At 47.3% G+C, this 19,503-nt stretch overlaps 1 protein-coding gene across 1 annotated transcript in view; it reads right to left on the bottom strand.

The window, feature by feature from the left end:
- ZNF124 (zinc finger protein 124) overlaps positions 1 to 10,381 on the bottom strand; it is a 28,652-nt gene extending 18,271 nt beyond the window's left edge. Inside the window, 1 exon segment of the mRNA XM_008985656.5 lies at positions 10,186 to 10,381. Coding sequence (XP_008983904.4) covers positions 10,186 to 10,188 — 3 coding nt within the window. The 5' untranslated portion in view covers positions 10,189 to 10,381.
- Between the last annotated feature and the right edge of the window lie 9,122 nt (positions 10,382 to 19,503).

Here is a 19,503-nt window from a genome sequence, read left to right as displayed (position 1 = left end):
CCACGTTGGAGGCGCCATTTAAGGGGAGCGGATGTCCCACAGGCTTGGGTGCTTCTCCCCACTCCAGGGACTCCCTTTGCTCTGGCTCCTCCCCCTTTTCTAAGTGAAATTAAAATGCTGTAACTTTTTGGAACATCAATTTCTTCGTGTTTTTGGAGGGGTAGGTTTGAGGCTCTGGGTCATTTTTCACCCCATGGGGAAAATAAAATGAGGGAGAAAGGAAAAGGGGAGGAAAGGTCTCCTCTCCCACCTTTTAAGAAGCTTCAGCTTTTTTTTTTTTTTTTTTTTTTTTTTGAGACGGAGTTTCGCTCTTGTTATCCAGGCTGGAGTGCAATGGCGCGATCTCGGCTCACCGCAACCTCCGCCTCCTGGGTTCAGGCAATTCTCCTGCCTCAGCCTCCTGAGTAGCTGGGATTACAGGCACGCGCCACCATGCCCAGCTAATTTTTTGTATTTTTAGTGGAGACGGGGTTTCACCATGTTGACCAGGATAGTCTCGATCTCTTGACCTTGTGATCCACCCACCTCGGCCTCCCAAAGTGCTGGGATTATAGGCTTGAGCCACTGCGCCCGGCCTCAGCTTCTTAAAAATGGGCCCCTATGGAATAAATCTGCCGGTTTTTATTAAAAACAAAAAACAAAACAAAAAAAAACAAATTGAGGAGAGAAAATCTGCCTGTCCAGGACATTAGCTTCTTAAATGAAGGGCATAGCAGCTCCGAGGCATCCAGGTGATCCCCAGTGAGGCTCCACTCCCATCACCCAGCCTGTCCTCGGAGATGCATGGTCTGACTTCACTGGATGCGAGTCATGGCCACTGTGGGCACATGGGTCATGGCCAGGCAGTTCTGAAGCCCAGGACCATGAAAAGACAGAAGGGTGGCTTGGCTGTATCACCGTGTGAAAGCAACCCTCAACCCAAAGACATTCTGATAAAGTATCTGCACTTACTGAAGACAAAAGGAAGAGAGGCAACTAGATCACTTAACAGTGGAAGAGTGGGAGACGATTCTCCCTTCGCCATCATGTGCAACGTTCACAACCAAAACACAAGTCTTAAAATGTGACCTCCACGGCTGGGCGTGGTGGCTCATGCCTGTAATCCCAGCACTTTGGGAGTCCAAGGTGGGTGGATCATGAGGTCAGGAGTTCAAGACCAGCCTGGCCAACATAGTGAAACCCTGTCTCTACTAGAAACAAAAATTAGCTGGTTGTGTTGGCACACGCCTGTAGTCCCAGCTACTCGGGAGGCTGAGGCAGGAGAATCACTTGAACCCAGGAGGTGGAGGCTGTGGTGAGCTGAGATCGCGCCACTGCACTTCAGCCTGAGCAACAGAGTGAGAAGACGTCTCAAAAAAAGACAAATAGTGGATAATGTGAATTAATGAAGTCTAACTCAAATGCAGCTCTTGTCAATAACTCACAAGAAAATACAGGTTAAACCAACCACAAACTTCCAATTCATCTCCGATTACGTAACAAGAAAATACCGAAGGAACAGTCCAAATAAGAGGACTGTGTAACTGCAGCCAACTGTTTGATTTGGTTTCATTTTCTCATCCACGCTACAAAAGCCTTTCCATCAAGCCCTGGGGTGGGCCTTCACATCACAAACCCTGGCGGGTGCGCCCCATTCAGCAATCACTGCGTTAAATCAACTCTTTACAACTGAAAGGTGCCTCTGTTTAATTTTTAACCATAGGCAGGAACTGGGAAATGCAGGAACCACAAGCTCCTCCCACGTGAACACCCCTTCCCCAGCAAGTAGGGATTCTCCCAATGACCCTTCTGTTGTCCCTGCAGGATGCCTGGGTCCCAACTGCAGACACAGTCCCCACCCTACAGCCAGAGGGTACTGCAGGCCAGGCTGCACCAGCCAGGATGAGGGGCTGCAGACTCCGGAGCTGACAGCAGGGTGACCTGGGTCCTGCCACAGCTGTTTCCAGCAGGTTTTACCCACACCTCACCCACTTCCTGGAAAGCTGGGCCCTGCACACTTCTGGCTCCTAGGGTACCCTAAATTCCTTCCTAGGGGTCTACCAGTACCTGCAAGTCACAAGGTGACAGAGACCGCAGCAGAGTCACCTGGAGTCTCCTAGAGCCCAGGAAACAGCCATGGAAATCAGAGCACAAGCTCAGTGAGTAGGCACAAAGACAGTGCCCAGATTGTGGCAGGCCACCTCCTGACCGTGCAGCTGACTGGATATGCCAACTCAGTGCCCCTGATGGATTGTACAGGACTCCCAGCCCCATCCCCTCCATCTGTGAGAGGGGACGAGGATTGTACAGGACTCCCAGCCCTGTCCCCTCCATCTGTGAGTGAGAGGGGACGCGACCAACCATGTGACTAAGTCGGAATCACAGGGTTTTGGCTATAGCCCTATTCAGGCACAGCTTTACCCAGAGAGCTGGGGGAAGGGCCCCCCCCCCCTCCGGGGGGACATCTGCATGAAAGCCAAACTTGGTCTTGGCTTTCCACAGTGGGCCTTGTTGTCTTCCTGCAGTCCTTAAACTCTTCCCGCTTCTTCCTCCTGAACACAGGATCACAAATTTGCAAGGGGAAGCACAGGCTCTGTGACCCACAGGAGCCATCCTGACCTTAGAAAAGGAGGGCTGCCCAGGCCAGGCTCTGTAATCCGGGAGGAGGCTGTTGGCCTATAGCCACGGCTTCCCTAGTCCTCAATCTACTCATATTCAACCAAAAAAATAAAAAATAAAAACACACCAACAAAGAACTAAATTCATTAAATATATGGAAAAACTACAGTTATATGGCAGCAACAGTCTATACAGAAATTAAGAGAGAAGAAAAGCAAATGTTTAAACTGGCAGAAGAGGAGCCTGCTTCACCACAGCTCACAGTGAAAACCCACATTCCAAAAGTTAAATATATTCCAAGCCTGGGAGCCAGACTCTGACTCCTGAAATACAGCTCCAGTGGGGACCCGTCCTGGTGATGAGGCAGGGGGACTGCAAGAGTTAACTCTGTGAGCTCAACATCCCCTCCTGCCCATCAGGAGACAAAATAAAGAACCAAAGAAAAGACTGACAAGTTCAACAGTTCTAAAATTATGAACGGTCCATCAACGTGTAGAATACAGTGAAAAACAAAATACAACCTGGGAGAAAACATTTACAGTCTTTACAAATGAATACAGATTAGTGTTTGGAGTATGTTTTACAAAACACTTACACAAAGAACCAAAGCAGTAAACATGCAAACAGGCAAAATGTGAGCAAGCAATGAAAAACTACTTCAAAGACGACGAACGACCACACATAAAAACATGCTCAAAGCTAATGGTAATCAGTAAAAAGCAACATATAATCACACAGAAATAAACAAGAACGAGTTTTTTTTAAAAGATGAGGTATCTCTGTCACCCAGGACGGAGTGCAGTGGCTCCATTAAAGCTCGCTGTAACCTCAAACTCCTAAACTCCAGCAATCCTCCTCCTCAGCCACCCCAGTCGCGAGCCACGTACCGCCACGCCCAACTATGTTTTTGTAGAGATGGGGGTCTTGCTATGTCGCCAGGCTGGTATCAAACTCCTGGCCTCAAGTGATCCTCCTACCTCAGTCTCCCAAAGCACTGAGGTGACAGGTGTGAGCCACCCCATGTAGCCTGAATAAATACTGAAAAGGAAGAAAAGCACAGGCATGAGCAGCAAAGCAGCAAACCCATACGTTCCAATGGCAGTTCCTAGTAAATCTGAATTTTTCCATCATCTACAACCCAGCCATTTTTTCCCAATAAGTCATAAATTTATAAACTGTTAGCATTTGGACACAAAACCAAGAATAACAATATCAACCACATCAAAAACAAACTTGAAACAACTCAAGTCCTGTAAGCCACAGAATGGGTGAGTAAACCGGTTGACAACACCCCCACACCACCACCCTCAGAAAGCAGCAGGTGCGCAACAGATTGAGGCAAAGAAAACACAAAATATAGGCCGGGCACGGTGGCTCAAGCCTGTAATCCCAGCACTTTGGGAGGCCGAGGCGGGTGGATCACGAGGTCAAGAGATCAAGACCATCCTGGTCGACATGGTGAAAACCCGTCTCTACTAAAAAAAAACACGCACACACACACACACACAAATTAGCTGGGCATGGTGGCGCGTGCCTGTAGTCCCAGCTACTCGGGAGGCAGAGGCAGGAGAATTACCTGAACCCAGGAGGCGGAGGTTGCGGTGAGCCGAGATCGCACCATTGCACTCCAGCCTGGGTGACAAGAGCGAAACTCCGTCTCAAAAAAAAAAAAAAACAAAGCAGCAGCTCAGAAAAACAGCCTGCTTCATGCACAGTGCACAAGTAACTCCATACTCAGTAACTGAAACACGCTCACAAGCTCAGGGATCACTGTCACTGTGACGAGGTGGCTCGCTCCCAAGTAGTAAGTAAGGAGAACCCCAGCAGCCAGGACATTTCATTCTGGGAGCTCCACACTCCTAACCGTCCCCCTCACAGGGCGAAAACTCTCCATCCTCCAGGGTCTCAATTCTCACCAGTGACCAGTCACCGGGATCAGTTTGAGGTTCTGACGTGTGATGTCCCTTCTTCTGACAGCAGATGTGTGGAGTTTGCTCAACACCAACCAATTCTCCAACACACCTGAATGTACAGCTCAATTCAGAACCACCGGGGTCAGAGCAGACTCCACGTTTGGGGCTCAGTCCCACAACACTGCCCCCACCACCGATGCTCATCCCAAGCCCCGGGGCCATCTATACTTCCGAGCAACTACCTATGAACTACAGATTCCATAACCCGCTCCTCAAGCTTAATAATTTGACAGAACTACTCACAGAACTCAGCAAATCACTTTATGTTTTCCAGTTTATTATAAAGGAATAGCCAAAGGGAAAAAATGCATAGCGCGAGCAAAGAGGCAGGGAAGGCAGGCTGGGCAGTAACCCTGGCAAACGGCTGTGATTAAAGAAATCCCCTATCATTTGCGAGTATCAAGAGCAGCTTACTGCAAAGAAACTTCCTTTTTATTGTGACCTAGATGATGCTTCCTTTTTTACCTCTCACAAAACGAGACACAAACTCTGCAAATTCTCATTTTTTTGCCTCTTAAACAATTAGATGAGCACTTTTCTCTTCAGTAGTCAGAACAAAATATCTGTTATTCAACTTTGCTTAAGTTTCTCTCCTTCCCTCGGGCACCAGAACTCTGACCCACACTCAGCGTCAGCCAAGTTGTGACCCCTTTTCACACCTTTCCTAAGAACAGGGCCACTTCAAGGTGAAACAGTCTCTGATCCAGGATCTGATTTTGCCACCTCCATCCCGCTCTCTCCCTCCCAGCTCCTTTCTAATCATGTTTGCTCCTCCCTGTGAAAGAAAGCCCTTTTCTGCCCAACCTTTGAGAGGCTTACAGATCTTATATTTGGTCCTTTCCTACTGCAATACTCCTTTAGAATAAAGTTACTTTTAACCTAAATTTCAAATTATTTGATAAATAATAATAATGTTGTAAACTGGAGGAGGGAAGTTGGAGTTTGAGTGAGGAAGGAAGTGGAAATTTAGAATTTTACTGCAATAGTCCCGGGACAATACCAATTACACCCTTAGAAAGGGCATCACAATCCTCCTCCTATCCCAAGACCAGCCCCATCAGCCTGTGGATCCTCAGCTCTCCAGGGCCTTACAGCTTCTGTTGGTAAAAAGGGCTCCTTTCATGGCTGGTGTGAGCAGGACAGGCTCCCCAGGAAGAACTAACAGGCTCTTCAATTGCCTCCTCCCACAGGCTCAATCAAGGTTGGCCTTAGCTCTAAGTCACTAAGCTCATGTTTCTGCTTTCCAGTCAAGGTTATTCATGTGTTTATTATTAAATCAATATTTATTATATTAATTATTTTAAAAGAATAATTATGAGCTGGGCACAGCGGCTCACTCCTATAATCCTAGCACTCTGGGAGGCAGAGGTGGGCAGATCACACGGTCAGGAGTTCGATCCCAGCCTGACCAACATGGTGAAACCCTGCCTCTACTAAAAATACAAAAATAAGCTGGGCGTGGTAGCAAGCTCCTGCAATCCCAGCTACTCAGGAGGCTGAGGCAGGAGAATCACTTGAACCCAGGAAGCAGAGTTTGCATGAGTTAAGATCACGCCTCTAGACTCCAGCCTGGGTGACACAGCAAGACTCTGTCTCAAAAAAAACAAAAGGGCCGGTCGTGGTGGCTCACACCTGTAATCCAAGCACTTTGGAGGCCAACGCAAGGGGATCACCTGAGGTCGGGAGTTCAAGACCAGCCTGACCAACATGATGAAACCCTGTATTTAAAAAAAAAAAAAAAGAGTGTCATTTAAAATAATTGGTATTATTTTATTACTATTGTTACTATTTTTTTTGAAGCAGAGTTTCACTCTTGTTGCTCAGGCTGGAGTGCAATGGCACAATCTCAGCTCACCACAACCTCTGCCTCCTGGGTTCAAGCTATTCCCCTGCCTCAGCCTCTTGAGTAGCTGGGATGACAGGCACGCACCACCACGCCCAGCTAACTTTGTATTTTTAATAGAGACAGGGTTTCTCCATGTTAGTCAGGCTGGCCTTGAACTCTCGAACTCCCAAACTCAGGTGATCTGCCCGCCTCAGCCTCCCAAAGTGCTGGGATTACAGGTGTGAGTCACCACGCCCAGCCTATTACTATTATTATTGAGACAGGGTTTCACTATCACCTAAACTGGATTGCAGTGGTGCAATCACGGCTCACTGCAACCTCAACCTCCTGGACCCAAGCAATCCTCCCACCTCAGCCTTCCAAGTAGCTGGGACTACACGCATATGCCACCAAACCTGGCTTCTTTCCTACTTTTTGTAGAGATGGAATCTTGCTACGTTGTCTAGGCTGGTCTCAAACTCCTGGACTCAAGTGATCTCTGCTTCATCCTCCCAAAGCGGTAGGATTACAGGCATGAGCAACCACACCCAGCTCACGTTTTATTCATTTTATTTTATTGAGACAGAGTCTTTGTCACCCAGGCTGGAGTGCAGCAGTGTCACAATCTCACTGTATCCTCCACCTCCAGGGTTCTAGTGATTTTCCTGCTTCAGATTCCCAAGTAGCTGGGATTACAGGCGTGTACCTTTACACTGGGCTAATTTTTGTATTTTTAGTAGAGACGGGGTTTCACCATGTTGGCCAGGCTGGTCTCGAACTCCTGACAAGTGATCTGCCCACCTTGGCCTCCCAAAGTGCTGATTACAGGCATGACCCATGCGCCAGCTCCCACTTTTAAATGAAAAAATAATCAGCAAAATCACTCAAATTCAGTTTTTATGTTTATAGGATGGAATAAAATTGTAAGGCACTTACATTTCATACCTCAACACGAAAAGCAGAAGTATTCCTTTCATACAATAAACATGTTAATTATTTCCATAACAAATTATTTCATAAGGAAATTATCTCAAAATGCCAAGTCCCACCTATGGAATTTACCATTAAACTTGGACATCCAGGTAACAGGAAACAACAGAGTCATCCACTGTCACAAAATCTCCGCTCTGCCCAAAGGTGGAACTGATGTTTTAGGGAGTCTTTGTTATTCACTAATTTATCTACTATACTTTCTTGTGAAAATGTATTTTTCTGCACCCACAATGGAAGACAGTGTCCCTATTTTTCCCTAGTAGCATTCCCAAAGCTAAGCCCTGGAATTCGGGTTGAAACCACTCCCAGAAGAGAATCGACCTGTGAAACTTACTACACTTCCTCTGGGGAAGAAAAAAATGTAAGGATTTTTAACAAATGAAACAGTTATCTAATATTTTTCTGATATACACCTCTTTCTTACCCTTTTGAAAATATTTTCTTCTCTCTCAAGATGTACAGATAAAACATACTTTTCAATCAATGAAAAACTGAAGTTAAAATAAGTGAACAAATATTTTCAAGGTGACAAACACAGGAGTAGCAGTACTGGTGAACAGGGACACATCTGACTCAAGTGTCAAGTCAGGTCATCTAATCACCTAATCCTCCCACCCCACCCTGCTCGCTGAAGTACTCAATGCCCACTCTCCCCCAAACTGCAGTGTGTCCTCACTGTGCCCCAAATGCATTCTGCTTTTCGGGTTCCTGCCTCACTGTGGCGGGGCGGGGGTTCCCCCCACAGTGTACTTTTGAATAGCTGTTCTCCCTTCGCAAGGATGAGAGACTGCAGAGGGCAGAAATTCTTTCTTGCCTCATTGCCAGTATCTGATTGCCTGAGCAGCATTTTGTCTCTAAGGAGAGGCAACAGGGGTGAGAGAAAAGAAATCTAAGTTCCAACTGTAGCAGGACAAGCCACAGGTGAAACCTCCCGGACACCGGATTTAAAGAAGGAAGTGGGTTTATTCAGACGGCAGCATCAGACTTGCATCTCGAGAACCGAGCTCCCCAAAAAGGAAAGTTCTAGCCCTTTTAAAGGCTTACAGTTCTAGAAAGTACGTGAGAGGGTCACGATGGATGAAGTAGGCGCGGGTTAGGACAGGTGGGGGTTTGAGCAAGACTGAGTGAGAAGAACGAGGGCGATTCTCCACCTTATGCCTGCGATTTATAGAGGAGTGCGATTAAGGGTGGGGGGTTTAATCTCTAACCTCCAGGCCTCATCAGCGGCGCCAGCTGACCTCACGCCTACTAGGTCTCAACTTTTGTTTCCTCCTCCTTCGAGACAAGAGACAGGAAAGAGGGGTCTCTTCCTTCACAATGGGTTAGCTTTTTAGAGGAAGAGGACAGAAGCGTATACCAGGAGACTCCGCTCAGTCCCAGGGCATTCATCCATCCAGCTGCTCCTCTGAGAGGCTCCACCCCTAAACCTCACCTTGTCTTCTGGAGAAGAGGACCCAACGGCTGACAATCACTATTTATGACACTCCCAGAGACATGGCCAGTGTGGGCACATTACGTCATCCTCAAACAGTTTTGAAGCCAGGATTCAGAAAATGCAGGAGGGTGTCTGAGGACACATCACCATGTAAAGGTTCCAAAGGGAAACCTCCATTCAAAGGCTTTCTGCAAAAGTGTGTGAGCCTGGGGAAGACAAAAGGAGAGGCAAAATTTCTATAGTGGACGAGGTCAGGTGATTATTCTCTGCTTTCCTCTCAGGTGAAATGTTCAGCTCCTCAGTGCTCAACGAAAACACGATAAACAATTAAAATACTGCATCTGTTTCAAATGTACAATAAAGACCAAATAGTTAATCATGTAAATTAGAGAGGGGAGGTCGGGGTGTGAGAGTGTGAGGAAGAAACTGGAAATTTGGAATTTTACTCAAGTTTTAGAAGAGAGGCTGGGGAGACAGGTCATGGATTTGAGACCCTGCTTGCCATCCATCTGGAAACCTGCGGAAATCACGAAACAGGAAGACATTAGAGGAAGCGACGTCGTGCAGAGCTCCTCACCAAGGAAACCTAAATGTACGTCCTGCCTTTCTTGTAAAGTAATAACTTGAACGCAAAGAAAGCTTGACCCCAAATCAGCAATTTACCTCTGATTACATAACCGGGAACCAACCACCTAAATAGTCCGAATAACAGAACTACACAATTAAAACTCATCAAGTATTAAATTGGGGTTGCTGTGGGCTGGGCGGGGTAATCCCAGCACATTGTGGGGCTGAGGCGGGAGCCTAAGACCAGGAGTTCAAGACCAGCCTGGGCAACATAAGGAGACTCCCCCCGCCCCCCATCACTAAAAGAAAAAATAAATGTGGTTTGCTTCCTTTGTAAAAGCCTTTCCATCAAGCCCGTCCGGTGGCCCACAAACCAAAAACCAAAAACCGTGGCTGGGTGCTCCCCCACTCACGAATCGCTGTTTGCGCGAACTGGAGCGCTTTAATGAAACCTGAGTTTAACAGGATTAAAGAGGGGCTGGAAGCGGCAGTGGCTACGGCGCCTCCTCTCCCCTGAGGACCCTCGGGTCTCACTGCAGGACCCCGGGGAGCCTCGGGGAGGCGGGCACCGGGCTGGGGAGGGCGGGGCTCGAGCAGGGCGGAAGTCGCCCGCAGACCCGGGACGGGAGCCCGGGGTGCCCCTGCCCGCCCATCCCTGCCCTGTGCCGCAGGGGAGCGAGGGCCGCGCCGCGTCGGCAGAAACCGGGTCCGCCCTCGGGAGCCGACGCGGGGAGCCCGGGTCCCGGCCGCCACAGCCCCCGCCCCTTCTCCAGACCCCCGGCGGCGCGACTCACCATTTCCCGGCTTCCGGGGCGTCTCCCAGCACAGGCAGGTCACAGGAGGCCCCGGGCTGCGACCGAGCCTCCTGCACCCGCGGGAGCTAAGGCGAAGGGCAGCGGCGACTGGCCGACCCACGCACGTGCGGACACTAGAGACAAAGGCCCGGCACACCCGCAAGCCGCCACCGCTTTTCTGGCCGAGCGCCTGATTGGGCAGTCCCCGCCCCGCTCCTCCTGATTGGATAGGGCTTCCTGCCCCGCCCCCTCATGCCCTCAGTGACAGGTGACACGCTCCCACGCGTGTCTGTATGAGGCAGCTTTTTGGCTCCAGCTCTTCTCTGGGAGGGCTTCCTCTCCGGTTGGGACCTAGCCTGGCCTAGGGGACATTCATTTATATACTCTTTTCCTTCCTTCCTTCCTTCCTTCCTTCCTTCCTTCCTTCCTTCCTTCCTTCCTTCCTTCCTTCCCTCCCTCCCCCCTCCCTCCCTTCCTTCCCTCCCTCCCCCCTCCCTCCCTTCCTTCCTTCCTCCCTTCCTTTCTTTCTTCCTTAGATGGGGTTTCACCATGTTGGCCAGGCTGGTCTTGAACTCCTGACCTCAGGTGATCCACCCACCTCGGCCTCCCAAAGTGCCAGGATTACAGGCGTGTGCCACCACGCCCGGCTCATTTATATACTCTTAACCTTGCATGTTACCTTGCATTCCTTTGTGAATAATATATATGATATTTAAAATAGGAAACAATATAATAATTCCTTTAAAATTTCAGACTTATTACCTTTCATGGCCTCTGGTCTTCTGGGGAAGCAGTCTGAGCAGGTTGAGGTTTGAAAAGGGAAGCAAGCCTCTAAGGCAGCAACTTCCATAGAAATCACCTGCAAGCCACAGGTGTCATTTAAAAATTTCTAGCAGCAACAGAAAAGAGAAGTAAACAGATAAAATTGATAATAATAAATTAACTGGGCCCGGTGCGGTGGCTCACGCCTATAATTCCAGCACTTTGGGAGGCCGAGGCAGGTGGATCACGAGGTCAAGAGATCGAGACCATCCTGGTCAACATGGTGAAACCCCGTCTCTACTAAAAATACAAAAATTATCTGGGCATGGTGGTGCACGCCTGTAGTCCCAGCTACTGGGGAGGCTGAGGCAGAAGAATTGCCTGAACCCAGGAGGCGGAGGTTGTGGTGAGCTGAGATCGTGCCATTGCACTCCAGCCTGGGTAACAAGAGCGAAACTCCATCTCAAAAAAAAAAAAAATAATAATAATAATAATAAAAAATTAACTCAATATATCAAAAATACTATGATTTAAATATATGATCAATATATTATTAATGTAGGATTTTCGTTCTTTGTTTTTTGGTACTAAATCTTTCAAAGTCACTGTTTTAAACTTCCAGCACATACAAATTCAGACCAGCCACATTCTAGATGCTAAGTAGATCCCTGTGGGCAATGGCTCTCATGCTGAAGTGCAGTTTTGAGGGCTCTGACTCCCCTGACCTCAGGGACGTGAAGGGCCCGAACCCCTCTTTACTGCTAGAGGTGAGGGAATGCCCTCTTTCTGCCAACATCTCTCCTTGGACCCAAGTGTGGCAGAGACGGTGCCCAGAGAGAGAAGTGGGCTGCAATAAAGAAGTATCTAAGAGGCCAGGCGTGGTGGCTCACATCTGTAATCCCAGCACTTTGGGAGGCCGAGGCAGGTGGATCACCTGAGATCAGGAGTTCAAGACCAGCCTGACCAATATGATGAAACCCCTTCTCTACTAAAAACACAAAAATTAGCCAGGCGTGGTGGCATGCACCTGTAATCCCAGCTACTCGGGAGGCTGAGAGAGGAAAATCGCTTGAACCTGGGAGGCATAGTTTACAGTGAGCCAAGATCACACCACTGCACTCCAACCTGGGCAACAAGTGCAAAACTCCATCTCAAAAAAAAAAAAAAGTATCTAGAGGGAGTCTACTGTGTCCCACCTGCTCTTGCCAGGGGCCCAGGCTTTTTTAAAGATAAGACAGTGGAAAAAAGATGAGGGGCCCCAGGAGTGGAAAACCCACGTCTTCAGATTTGTCCACAACCTTAACCTCAGAGTTTAGATGTGGACGGAATACTTTAAAGACAAACTTTTCATTTTGCGATTTGACTTCGGCCCTAAGGGTCAGGCTGTGGTTTTCTGTTTTCTCCTGTGGTGTGGAATTGAAGTCTGTGAGATTAAGCAACAATCACACGCATGCACGTCCACATGCACTTCTGTGTAGCTAAACACCATCTAACCAGAGATCCAACTTTACATAAAGGGAAAAGGAAATCGGTACATAGAGGGCGCCTTCTGTCTGGTAACTTGTAATCAGCATGTCATTGAATCCCAGCATCCTGTCTGCACTAGGTGTATGTATTAGCTATTGCTTCACAGTAAAACTCCCAAAACTTATTAGATTGAGCTGGTCCACCTTTTAGGCTGTGCTCAGATGAACCGTTCTTTTGGTGTCAGCGGCCCTTTCAGGCATGTGTGGTCAGTTTCTGACTGACTAGGTAACACTGCTTCTGAGGGCGAGCTGCCTGTCGACTGGAGCTTCGGTTTTCCCCCTGGTAATATCTCATCCTCTAGCAGGCTCACATGGACCTGTTATCATGGAGATGCCAGGGTTCCGAAATAAAACGCAGAAGCACTGACGAGCTCCTGTGCCTAAGATCCAAACTGGCACACAGTCATGTTCACAGCTTTCTATTCGCCAGAGCAACTAAGGCCAATGAGATTCAACGTTTGGGAAACAGATTCTGCCTCTCAATGAAAGCAGCTATAAAAGCACATCACAAAGGGCATAAAATGAATTGCTGTCATTTTTGCAATCAGTATTATACCTTTTCTTGCAGATGACGTTTATATAACCTTCCAAGACAAGAAACTTGTCCAAAGTCCCACAGCTACTACAAGGCTGGGCTGAGACTCAGGATTAACTTATCCTGACTCCAAAGCTCATGCACCTCTGTAAACCACATGAATCGAGCAGCTTCTCCAAACCTGTGAAGTCCTGGAAAGTAACTCTTCTGCAATAGAAGCAAGACTCCTGTGAGATTCCGATCCAGCCCGTTCTCTTCACAGTTTGGAACAGCTGACTCCAGAGAACGCTTCTGAAGCATCTTGGAAGAACTTGGGATCATTTGAGGAAATGGGCGATTTCCTAATTTAGGAAAGCAGTGCTCAATGTTATATATATTTTATTTCTTTTCACGGGATAAGTTTAAAAGCATATATGATGCACTCCATATGAAAGCAAATTCTATTCATCCCTTTTTGTTATTTGTAGACTATTTATGACTTTCAACAAAGACTAAATCAAACTACTTCGTCTGAAATAACCTCTTACTCTGAAAGCAAGTAACATAAAAATGGACTTGCTGAGAAAAAATTCTTTCTGCTGCGATTTAGCCAAACAGCTGAATACAATTTGCAACCATCCTTTGGTTTTTTTAACAAGGCAAAGTTGTTTTCCAAGATCTCAAATAGATCATGTGAGTGTCAATGCTACTGTATTGTCTCAGAAGGTGGACCAGATCCTAGGTCTGGAGATGGACTGGTGAGAGGGCCTGCACCAGCAGGTGAAGACCACAGGCCCATCGGTGAGACCCATTCATCAGGTGTGGTGTTTTGAGGTCCTGATGCTTATGACAAAAGTTATGCGTATTCTACTAAAAGTAAATTGCAGAACATTACAAATAATCCTACATGAACCAAAAATGTCAACAACTACAATTATTGTTAGTCGTCGTTATTCTAAGTATTTTTACCACATTTAGAAGTAGTAGCTGTTGTTGTTGCTGCTGCTTCTGCTGTTGTAGGAATGGTGATGAAAACGTGGAATGAAGCTCTGCTGCCCGCTCATGCCGCTGTTCCGACGGCTGCAGATTTGCTAGTTCTGAGCAGACTTTAGAGCTCTGTTGTGAAGCTATAACTCAAGAGACGTTCAGTGCTGTGCCAGTGGCAGAAACAAAGTTTGAGTCAAGACAGAAAAACAATTCTATGAATTTGAAGGTGGAGAGGAGGATGTTTCTGGGGTGCAGTTGAAGGGGAAGCACACATCCCTTAATGAACGGATGGAAGCCGATGGTGAATGGCAGGGTTTGGCCATGAAGTCAATCAGATTTGGATTTTACGGCTGGTCACTCAATGAAACTGACACACCTGCAAAGCTGGAAATGGAGAACAAATAAGTGTGTTCCAGCAGCAGACAGGAGTGTCTTCTGAAAACACACCTGCTGCCTTACCCAGAACTCCTCCCTCCAGCTCCAGCAGACACTCTCGTGTAGAAAACCACGATGTGACTTCACCACGTTCTGGCTGGTACGGTATCTTTTTCTCCATTCTTTTATTTTCCCCTTCCCCATTCCATTATTGCACGTAAAAATCTGGGGTAGGCACACAAGCATATTGCTGTTTTTGCTAAATGACATGTGCTGTTGAGCATCCATATGAGCTGGGGCAGAATAATACTGGTCCTGTGAAGACTCCACCAGTGGCCACCACTCAGCTCTTAGCTCTGTATTTCAGGACTTAAACAACAGTAACAAAAAACCATGATGCCCTTGCATGGATTGTTTAATGAGTTCATTTTAATGTTTTTTAATATAGAATTGTAAAAGCAAAACAATTTCATAACTTTTCTTCTACATAGTTGTTACAAATAGGGCAAATCTGTTCATACATAGGACTAAATGACACTTGAAAGAAAAGAATGAATCTAAAATACTTTTCCCTTCAAATCCAGTGTCTGATTGTTTAAATATGCATCTTATGTAAAATGAATATATATATATATATATGCAAAGTTTAACTCACCACCCAGTGTATCAGTTGGACCAAAATGAGGAAAAAGAGGCATCTGTCTGCAGAAAGTTCTAAATTCTCCTGGGAGCCCCAGACCACTTGTACCTCCCAAGGGGACCCTGTCCTTGACCTGTTGCCACTGGCAGTGCAACCTGGTGAGGTTTCCAAGTCTTGATCCAGGAGGCACAGGGAGGGCAGAAGGTCATCTGTCTCAGCCAGGCCAGCATCCCTGACCCAGGGCCCTCTGAAAGAAGATTCCCACCGTCTCCTTCAGCTGCCAGAAGGGTGATGCCATTCTAGAGAAGTTCTCAATGTTCTTGGGGGTTGATCCATAGATAAGCTGGGCACCCCTGTGCTCGTGGGAGCTGGAGCAGGCAGGAGCCCCCGCCTCCTGGGCGCGGCTGTCACAGCTGCAGACCCATGCATCTCTGCACCCTCGAGGGCCCGAGAAGGTCCCCACACCCCCACTGGCTTGGAAGTGCTTGCTCCAAGCTGTCTGACTTCTCCTCACTGTTGGCCTCTGCTCCAAGCACAGAGAAAAGCTGAGTTTGAGCCCATGCACATTCCAACTGGCTACGTGTGTGCACACTTGGGGCAGTGCTGACATTGCCAGCAACCTGCCACCTCGGCCCCCTCCAGACGTTGGGCACCAACGAACATGGGAGGGAGGCCAAGGTGGGGGCTGAGGGCAGCTTGGCACAAACAGCCTGGGCACCATGAATGACAGCAGGAGTTGGGCAGGCTCCTGGGTGGAAGGGTATGGGTCCCCAGTGAATCCCCACTTTCCCACTGGGGAGGGCCTGAAGTCTGGGGTCCGGCTGCCAGTCCCACAGACTAAAGTGGTAGCTGGTGGTGGTTTTTCCGAGCCCACCCATAGCCACCCACGGACCAATCGGCATGGACTTTCTCCCCTCTGAAGCATGTAAAAGCTGGGTCTCAGACTCAGCAAGACTCAAGGAGATGATGGGATGACCAGCTGCAGAGAGGAGCGACCCACCCAGGGTCTCCTCCGCTAAAACCTGAACACCCATTGGGACACCCTGGCCGTAGAAAGAAGCCACCCACTGCGACTCTTCTCTGTGCTGTTTTGTCACTCAATAAAACTCATCCACTTGTCTGCAGACCTCGCTTACCCTCCACTTGTCTTCAGACCTCATTCTTCCTGGTCGCAGGATAACAACTTGGAACCTGTCAAATGATGGGGCTAAAAGAGCTATAACACAAGTAAGGCTGGAACACACCATTGCTGGCCATATTGCAGGTGATGAGAAGAGAGAAGGAGAGAAGAACTGTGACCCTTCAGGGAACCCAGACATCAGAGTTCCCCAGACCAAGGCTGTGACACCCTCATCAGGGCTCTGCAGTTCCTGCTGTCTCCAAGCTTCTGGGCACCACTGTGTTCCCTGGTTCCAGCCATGGAAGCTGCTTAGACTCACAGGGAGCCAGTGCCATGCCAGCACCTGGAGCCGCCCGTCCCCCTGCAGCCCGTGTGCCTGCATGTGAGATGGCTGGACTCTGTGCTCACTCACACACCCCTTGCCGCCCCTCTTGCCGTTGGCAGGCATGGGATCCACACTGGCAGCATAAGCTGAGCACAGCCTGGCAGGCCAGGCGGGCCCAATGGGCCTGAGCAAAACCTGGGCAATGGCACCATTGGACACAGGTTTCTGGCCGGCAAAGCGATACCCCAAGCATCCCATAGCAATATAGTACTTTTATTTTCTGTCTTTTTATGAACATCCATAACGTCTTCCTGGATGGCTGTTCTACTTTATGTTCCTACCAACAGTGGATGAGAGTTCCCTTTTCTCCGCATTCTCACCTACACTTATCATTGGTCTTTTTGATAAGAGCCATTCTAACAAGCCTGAGGCAATATCATTGACACTACTTTTCTCTTATCTCAATTAAGTGGCCCAAATATTATGTTTTGCCTGCAAATGGGCTCAAAGTCTCCCATTGAAAAACATTTCTATTGCATAAGCCAAATTTCAAACTACTCGTCAGAACCAACAGAGCACTGTGCTGTGTGAGATGATATGGGGTGGAGAGAGCAGTCAGAAAGCAGTGGACATAATGCAGCAAAGGAGGAGAAGGACTGGGATGCATGTGGAACTGGCGGTGAAACTGAGGGGCAGGAATAAGCCCCACTCGTGCAGTGTGGGAAGAGGTGGCCTCTCTCCAGTGCAGAAGCAATGTCATATCTTCACCTGGAAGACACAATCTCTTACCTGGAGATACAATCTCACTCCAATAGGGCCATTTATTCTTCAGGTAATTGAGTATAGTTCAAGGCAGTGTGAGCAGCATGTCACTGGTAGATGTGGCTTTCCCCAGCAGGCCATCTCGTCATGTTCCATCTGAGTTAGCAATTCCTCTCTCATATTCTGCATGTTGTATTTGTTATTGACATCTGACTTTAACATACCATCTTTAAAAGACAATCCTGGCCGGGTGCGGTGGCTCACACCTGTAATCCCAGCACTTTCGGAGGCCGAGGCGGGTGGATCACGAAGTCAAGAGATCGAGACCATCCTGGTCAACATGGTGAAACCCCGTCGCTACTAAAAATACAAAACTTAGCTGGGAGTGGTGGCACATGCCTGTAATCCCAGCTACTCGGGAGGCTGAGGCAGGAGAATTGCCTGAACCCAGGAGGTGGAGGTTGTGGTGAGCTGAGATCGCGCCATTGCACTTCAGCCTGGGTAATAAGAGCAAAACTCCGTCTCAAAAAAAAAAAAGACAATCCTGAATCATGAACCTGTATGGGCAGGTCACACTCCAGGTATAAAATGTATATCTAAAAGACATTTTCAATTTGCCACAGGCTTGACATACTTTTTTTTTCCCTGAAATCCATGTGGACCTCAGGGCACTAGTGAAACAGTGTGAATGGCCTGGCACAGATTTTGTATTCCTTCTCATGCTTTTCTTTGGTCATTCAGATGCATGAGTTCTCTGTGAAACGTGTCTGGCACAAAATGGGAAAGTCCCTCCTAGTTCTTGTTGTGGGCCTTAGAACCCAGAGAGGTTACCACCTTGAGATTATGAGAACTTCTGAAGAACTTGAGAGCTCTTGAGGTGGGAGAGAAGACTGCCATGATCCCATCAGGCCCAGCCATGCAAAGAAAAAGAATTGGTATTTTACCTACCAGACTGAATCAGGCCCAGCCAGGAAACATCCTTGTTCATTAACCTAAGGTTTGGGACTTTGATTATATCAGCCTCATCCCCTCAAGGTGGCACCTAATTTAGCATTTAATTGGATAAATGGGAGAGCATGTCCCATCTAAAATAGACAGCACCAGGCCTAGAGAGATTCTCTAGTGAATTCTACCAAACATTTATTTTATAATTGACAAATAATAATTATTGACAAATAATAATTTTATATATATATATAATGTGGTCCAATGTAACATTTTGATATGTTTACATTGTGGAATGATTAAGTCGAGCTGATTAGCAAATCCATCATCTCCGATATTTATAATTTTTTATGGTGAAAACATTTTAAATCTAGTCATTTGGCAATTTTGAAAGATACAATGCAATGTCGTCTATTATTGGCATCACTTTGTCTAATAGATTAAGCTTAATCTTTTTGCCCAGAGTGGTAGAATCCTATCTTAAATTCATTAGTTTGAATTTTTAGCCAAAAAATTTATGTAAAGGGCCATGTCCCGTTCTATAATATTTATCAGATACAGCTCATAGTTGAAGAGAAACACATATAACAGCAATAGCTCATTCTCTCTGAAGCCCAACCAATAATGCCTAGAGTCAGAAGTCTGGAAGGGAAAGTCACACTTTTACTGAACAAAGGGAGTAAAACAGTGCTAACAGTTATTCTATTTTGTTTTTTGAGATAGGGTCTCATTTTGTTACCCAGGTGGGAGTACAGTGGTACAATCATAGCTCACTGCAGCCTGGAACTCCCAGGCTCAAGTGATCCTGTGACCTCAGCTTCCCAAGTAGCTAGCACTACAGGGGCACATGACCATGCCCAGCTATTTTTTTGAGAAATTTTTGTAGAGACAGGGTTTTGCTCTCTTGCCCAGGTTGATCTCAAATTCCTGGCTTCAAGTGACCTTCCCACCTTAACCTCCCAAAATGCTGGGATTACATGCATGAACATTTACATTTAAATTGCTACAGGCACACAGACTTGTGAGAATCTAGTGGAGTGTCTATAATATTTACTAAATTTTATGATTCTTCTGCAAGAATACGGAAATGAATAACCTTGAAATCCAGTTTCTTCATTAATGTCTTCATACATCAATAACTCTCATAAAATAATTTATTAGGGCCGGGCACGGTGGCTCACGCCTATAATCCCAGAACTTTGGGAGGCCGAGGCAGGTGGATCACGAGGTCAAGAGATCGAGACCATCCTGGTCAACAAGCTGAAACCCCGTCTCTACTAAAAATAAGAAAATTAGCTGGGCATGGTGGTGCACGCCTGTAGGCCCAGCTACTCGGGAGGCTGAGGCAGGAGAATTGCCTGA

Source organism: Callithrix jacchus, chromosome 19, assembly GCF_049354715.1.
Source record: "Callithrix jacchus isolate 240 chromosome 19, calJac240_pri, whole genome shotgun sequence".
NCBI classification, from domain to species: Eukaryota; Metazoa; Chordata; class Mammalia; order Primates; family Cebidae; genus Callithrix; species Callithrix jacchus.
This window is presented reverse-complemented; position numbering and strand designations above follow the sequence as displayed.